At 36.6% G+C, this 7,435-nt stretch overlaps 1 protein-coding gene across 1 annotated transcript; it reads right to left on the reverse strand.

Annotated features, from left to right (window-relative positions):
• Nucleotides 1–851: 851 nt before the first annotated feature.
• LOC141562451 (olfactory receptor 51H1-like) lies at nt 852–1,800 on the reverse strand. Its single transcript, XM_074302486.1, is given in 2 exon segments — nt 852–1,341; nt 1,343–1,800. Coding segments are annotated over 2 exon segments (948 nt in total).
• Between the last annotated feature and the right edge of the window lie 5,635 nt (nt 1,801–7,435).

Here is a 7,435-nt window from a genome sequence, read left to right on the forward strand (position 1 = left end):
CATACATACATATACATATATCCTTCAGTAGAAAAATCAGGTCATTGGAGCATTTCAGTATGTACATATCCTTATACTTTATGTGGAATCAGAATATTTTAAGGTAAATCCTAGTTATTCCATTTACTAAAAGTGATATTTGACAATTACTTCATTTCTCTGTTCCTCATTTGTTCATTTGTAAAAATAGAAAAATAATCTTTCTTCTGCCTATTTCATAGTATTATTCAGGTTCTTCAAATGCAGAACAGACTATTCCTTTCAAAGATATTCTTGACAGGATTTATGCTTTATTCAATGGTAAACCTACACAGTCCTTTCCACTGTAGGAATTTACAAATCTATGAAAATCACATGGAACCATGTATATGTAAAATCTTTATAATCATAAAATGATGCATAAATTCAGTAATATTGGGATAAAATAGGAAACTTCCTAAACTCTGATAGCAATCCTTTTATTCATTCCCCTTTAATTGTCCAGATCAACCTGTAGTTTCAATACTATTTACTTGATACAAATAAGAGCCAGTAGATGGCCCAGTAAATAGAGCACTCAACCAGGAGTCAGAAAGACTTGAATTAAAATATGGTTTCAGATCCAGCTATGTGGATCTTCTGATCAAGATACTTCTGTTTCTGTTATTTTCCTCAAATGCAAATTGGATATAATGATAGCACTTACCTTCCAAGGATACTGTAAGGATTATTTAAGATAATATTTCTAAAGCTCTTAGCCCAATGCCTAGCATACAGTGGGCATGACATAAAGGTTTATTGCCTTTCCTACTCTAAACCCTTGTCTACCCTACTGGTATTATCATTCATTTCCTTCCCAGTCCAAACATCCACTAAATTGTTCTCTTTCTCCTAAAGAATACTTGGACTATCCTCTTCCGGATCTGCTTAGTCTTTATACTATAGATGATGGGGTTAAGCACAGGTGGGAGTAACAGATATACATTAGCCATCAGTGTGTGTACAATGGGTGACAGATGCTTTCCAAAGCGGTGGATCATGGTAACACCAATGAGGGGTACGTAGAAGAGTAGCACAGCACAGATGTGAGAGAGGCAGGTATTGAAGGCCTTGAGCCTCTCAGCCCATGAAGCAATGCCCAGCACAGTTTTCAAGATGAGTACATAAGAGAAAAGAATAATAAGGGCATCTAATCCCAGAGTAAAAATAACAATGATAAGGCCATAAAGAATATTGACACGTGTGCTAGCACAGGCAAGTCGCATGGCATCCTGGTGAAGACAATAAGAGTGGGAGAGGACATTAGAGTGGCAGAAAGGTAGTCTCTTAATAAGAAAGGGCACAGGAAGGACTACAGATAGCACGGGCAAGGACGACTACTCCAATTTTGCCAATGACTCCAGAAGTGAGAATGGAAGCATAACGCAATGGATCTCGAATGGCTACAAAGCGATCAAAGGCCATGGATACCAACACTCCAGATTCTACCACTCCAAACCCATGAATAAAGAACATCTGAGTAATGCAGGCATCAAAGGGGATTTCAGGGGAATTGAACCAGAAAATGCTGAGCATAGAGGGCAAGGTAGACATGGATAGACCCACATCAGTTAGTGCCAAAATGGAGAGGAAATAATACATGGGCTCATGGAGGCTATTATCCAGCTTAATAATGGATAAGATGGTTCCGTTGCCAAGAAGAGTGAGAGTGTAAAGGAGTCCCAATGGGAATGCCATCCAGGGGTTCTTCTCTGGCATTCCAGGTATCCCTGTCAGCAAAAAACTGTGATGATGAATGTGAGAGGTATTCCAGGTATTCATGGTATCACCAGCAGGGGATTTCTTTGCTTAGAAGACAGCTCCTGAAATGAAAGAACATTCTCTTATCGGGTAGGAAGAAAGGGAGGGTGAGGGGAGAGGGGGAAGAGAAACAAGGTTGTTTTTTTTTTTCATCCTGATTTTACCTCTCATTTCCTTGGGGATCTCAAAATCTCAAATATGGTAACTAATTTTTTTTTTTTTTGGTCTTGGGTTGTTTGTCTGCAAAAATAAGGATACAAATAGAAAAGCAGTATCCTTAAGAGTTAAATAATACCAGAATCCAGACACACAGACTTTCAGACTTAAGAAAATTGGAAGTTGGAAGTATATAATACTGAGGATATACTAACTCAAAACATCTTTCCCCTTTAAATACACTACCTAAAAACATACATATACTTTATACTCTTGAAAATTTCCTAAGTACTTAAACACATATTATTAGATAAACATATTCTATACATATATTAATATGGTAATTAATTCAAATAATTCAATATATGTTCAATTCCAAGCATTTATTAAGTGTGAACATAAATACACAGTAATTTGTCTATAAATGTCATTACTCATTTATGGAAACCAGACTGTTTTCATGTGGATAAGTCACACCACCATTACTGTAGAAATGTAAAGAACTACTCAGAGGTTTCAAGAATTGTAGAGAGCCAGAACTTTGGAGAAGTATACTTGAAGCAAGTATACTTGAAACAAGTGTTAACTCAGTGAAATTGATGAGATGATTGTTCTCTAATTCCCAAATATACTTAATATTTAGTATGGTGATGTAATAGTTCTCTAAATTCACACATAATCAGTATGTTGTAATAATGTAATTACAATAAGGTATATTAGGGCTAACAAGTACTGGAAGAGAGACATTCTATCTTTGACTATCCTCATGGTGGCTCTCCTGCCTCCTGCACTATCAGGGAGACTGGCAGACTGGCAGACTGCTGAAAGAAACTGAAGATAGTGAGACTGTGAGTCAGAGTGCTCTAAGAGACTGTGGTGCAGACTGGTTCAGACTGGGAGACTGAAGGAGACAATAAAGACTTTGGATTTTATTCCTGACTATTCTCCTATTGATTATTCTACTGAGACCAAGGCTGGTCCCAAGGTTCTCCAGAAAGCTAGCCCAGACATTACAAAGAATGATGAGATAGACTTCCAGCCAAGATGGTGGCGTGGAGGCAGATAGCTGCTTAAGCTCCGTGTTTTCTCTCAGGACTTACTTCATGACAAGCCTTGGAGTTAATGCTTGACCGGAAAAGAAACCCACAAATAATCACCAACAGAAGACATCCTTGAAATTTGCCAGAGAAAGTCTGTGTTTGCTCAGGGGAGGGTCGAACACAATGAGCTCAGATTGAGGGCAGGCAAGCCAGAGCAAGACAGACAGCTCATACAGCTCAGACTGGAGGGGGGAGGGGTACGATCTCTTCTGTTTCTGCAAAAAGACTTTTACCCCAGTGTGGATATTCCATCTTGGCAGCAAGCCAGGAGCAGCAGAGAGGGTGTAAACACTGGAGGTGAAGATTAAAACCCTGGAAAGCTAGCGTCTCTCAGAACCCCGCCACCCCCAACTCCCACCTAGAGTGACTCTGAGTTCTCAGAACCTCAGAGCGCAGACTCAGCGCAGCCATCGCTGTCCTGTTGGTGGCTCTCTGCTGCCCTACCCCCAGTATGTAGAGGAAGCCCATTAACACCATCCAGCCCCTTCCCCCCCAAAACAGACCAATTGTTTCTCTTGTCAATTTGTTTTCTTTGATTCTGCTCTTGACAAAATGAACAAAAAATTCAAAAGGGCTCTAACCATTGACAGCTTCTGTATGGAGAGAGAGCAGACTTCAAATAATGAGGAGACTAAAAACAGACTGTCCCCAGAGGAATCCCCTAAGGGGGATATGATCTGCTCCTCAATACATAAGACTCTCATAGAGGAAATCAAAAAGGCTCTCACAAGAGAGGTAGAAGAGAAATTGGAAAAGGAAAGGGAAGCTTGGAAAGAGAGCCTGGAGAAGTTATCCAGAGTGGATAAAGAGATCAAATCATTGAGAAACAAAATTAGTGAATTGGAAAAGGTAAACAACTCCAAGGAAAACAGGATTAGTGAATTGGAAAAGGTAAACAACTCCAAGGAAAACATAATTAGTGAATTGGAAAAGGTAAACAACTCCAAGGAAAACAGGATTAGTGAGCTGGATAAAGAAATCAGCTCTCTAAAAAATAAAATGGATAAAATGGAAAAAAATTCCATAGAAGAAAAAAACTCACTTAAAAACACAGTTGGACAATTACAAAAAGATATAAAAAAAGTGAGTGAAGAAAATATATCATCGAAAATTAGACTCAAACAAGTAGAAATGAATGACTCAAGGAGAAACCAAGAGGTAGTCAAGCAAAAACAGAGAAATAAAACAATTGAAAAGAATGTCAAGTACCTTATTAGAAAGACAACAGACCTGGAAAACAGATCCAGGAGAGACAATTTGAGAATAATTGGACTCCCTGAAAAATGTGAGGAAAAAAAGAGCTTGGACACTATTTTCGAGGAAATTATCAAAGAGAACGGCCCAGACGTTCTGGAAATAGAGGGTAAAATAGACATTGAAAAAATTCATCGATCATCTACTGAAAGGGACTCTAAAATCAAAAGGCCAAGAAATATAGTGGCCAAGTTCAAGAACCATCAGAAAAAGGAAAAAATATTGGAAGCTACTAGAAAAAAGCAATTCAGATATGGAGGAGCCACAATAAGGATAACCCAGGATCTAGCAGAGTCCACATTAAAAGAATGAAGGGCCTGGAACATGATATTCTGAAAGGCTAAGGAACTTGGTATGCAGCCAAGAATAACTTACCCAGCAAAAATGAGCATCGTTTTCCAGGGAAGAAGATGGACATTTAATGAAATAAATGAATTCCATCTATTCTTGATGAAAAAACCAGACCTACATAAAATGTTTGATCTTCAAATACAGAACTCAAGAGATTTCTAAAAAGGTAAAAATAAATCTTGAGAACTATACTTCTGCCATAAAAATATGTAAAGAACATGTGTATAATTTGTCCTAGAAACTGGAGGTAGAAAGGAAATTATATCATAAAAAAGTGTAAAGTGGTGGTACTACATCTCATGAAGAGGCAAAGGTAACATATTATATCTGAGAGAAAGAAAGAAGGGAGATGAACATAGTGTGTATTAATAGACATATTCGATTTATGGTGAAACTTCTTCCATTTCATTGAAAAGTGAGAGGGAAGGAGTAAGCTAAGGGGAAGGGAATACAGAAATTGTGAGGAAAAGGGGTAAAATAAGGGGAGGAATTTTAAGGTGGGGGAGGGATACTAAAAAGGGAGGGCTGTGAAAAGCAAGTGGTGTTCACAAGTTTAGTACTGGGTAGGGGGTAAGAGGGAAGGAAAGGGGAAAAGCATAAGCAGGGGTTAATAGGATGGCAAGCAATATAGAATTAGTCATTCTAACCATAAATGTGAATGGGGCAAACTCCCTCATAAAGAGGAAGCAGTTAGCAGACTGGATTAAAAGTCAGAATCCTACTATATGTTGTTTACAGGAAACACACCTGAAACAGGATGAGACATTCAAACTAAAAGTAAAAGGGTGGAGCAGAATCTATTATGCCTCAGGCAAAGCCAAAAAAGCAGAGGTAGCCATCCTCATCTCAGATCAAGCAAAAACAAAAATTGATCTAATTAAAAGAGATATGGAAGGGCATTATATGCTGCTAAATGGCAGCATCAATAATGAAGCAGTATCAATATTAAACACATATGCACCAAGTGGTGCAGCAACTAAATTCTTAAAAGAGAAATTAAGAGAGCTGCAAGAAGAAATAGACAGCAAAACTATAATAGTGGGAGATCTCAACCTTGCACTCTCAGAATTAGATAAATCAAAACACAAAATAAATAAGAAAGAAGTCAAAGAGGTAAATAGAATACTAGAAAAGTTTGATATGATAGATCTTTGGCGAAAGCTAAATGGAGAGAGAAAGGAGTATACTTTCTTCTCAGCAGTTCATGGAACCTATACAAAAATTGATCATATACTAGGGCATAAAAACCTCAAAATCACATGCAGTAAGGCAGAAATAGTAAATGCATCCTTTTCAGACCACAATGCAATCAAAATTACATTTAATAAAAAGCCAGGGGAAAATAGACCAAAAAATAATTGGAAACTAAATAATCTTATACTAAAGAATGATTGGGTAAAACAGCAAATCATAAACATAATTAATAACTTCACCCAAGAAAATGACAATAATGAGACATCATACCAAAATGTGTGGGATACAGCCAAAGCAGTAATAAGGGGAAGTTTTATATCTCTACAGGCCTACTTGCATAAAATAGAGAAAGAGAGGGCCAATGAATTAGGCTTACAACTAAAATTACTAGAAAAGGAACAAATTAAAAACCCCCAGACAAACACAAAACTTGAAATTCAAAAAATAAAAGGTGAGATTAATAAAATTGAAAGTAAAAAAAAAAATTGAATTAATTAATAAAACTAAGAGTTGGTTCTATGAAAAAACCAACAAAATAGACAAACCCTTAGTAAACCTGATTAAAAAAAGGAAAGAGAAAAAGCAAATTGTTAGTCTTGAAAATGAAAAGGGAGAACTCACCACTAATGAAGAGGAAATTAGAACAATAGTTAGGAGCTACTTTGCTTAACTTTATGCCAATAAATTCAATAACTTAAAAGAAATGGAAGAATACCTTCAAAAATATAGCTTGCCCAGAAATAAGTAGTCTAAATAGTCTCATCTCAGAAAAAGAAATAGAACAAGCTATTAACCAACTCCGTAAGAAAAAATCCCCAGGACCAGATGGATTTACATGTGAATTCTATCAAACATTTAAAGAACAACTAACTCCAATGCTATATAAACTATTTGAAAAAACAGGGATTGAAGGAGTCCTACAAAATTCCTTTTATGACACAGACATGGTACTGATACCTAAACCAGGTAGATTGAAAACTGAGAAAGAAAACTATAGACCAATTTCTTTAATGAACATTGATGCTAAAATATTAAATAAGATATTAGCAAAAAGACTTCAGAAAATCATCCCCAGGATAATACACTATGATCAAGTGGGATTTATGCCAGAAATGCAGGGCTGGTTCAATATTAGGAAAACTATTAGCATAATCGACTATATAAATAACCAAATTAATAAAAACCATATGATCATCTCAATAGATGTAGAAAAAGCCTTTGATAAAATCCAACATCCATTCCTACTAAAAACGCTTGAGAGTATAGGAATAAATGGACTATTCCTTAAAATAATAAGGAGCATATATTTAAAACCATCAGTAAATATCATATGTAATGGCAATAAACTAGAACCTTTCCCTATACGATCAGGAGTGAAACAAGGTTGCCCACTATCACCATTACTTTTCAATATAGTACTAGAAACTCTAGCCTCGGCAATAAGAGCCGAGAAAGAGATTCAAGGAATTAGAGTAGGAAATGAGGAAATCAAACTATCACTCTTTGCAGATGACATGATGGTATACTTAGAGAACCCCAAAGACTCTGCTAAAAAGCTATTAGAAATAATTCAGAATTTTAGCAAAGTGGCGGGATACAAA

The sequence above is a fragment of the Sminthopsis crassicaudata genome, chromosome 3 (genome assembly GCF_048593235.1).
Source record: "Sminthopsis crassicaudata isolate SCR6 chromosome 3, ASM4859323v1, whole genome shotgun sequence".
Classification (NCBI taxonomy): Eukaryota; Metazoa; Chordata; class Mammalia; order Dasyuromorphia; family Dasyuridae; genus Sminthopsis; species Sminthopsis crassicaudata.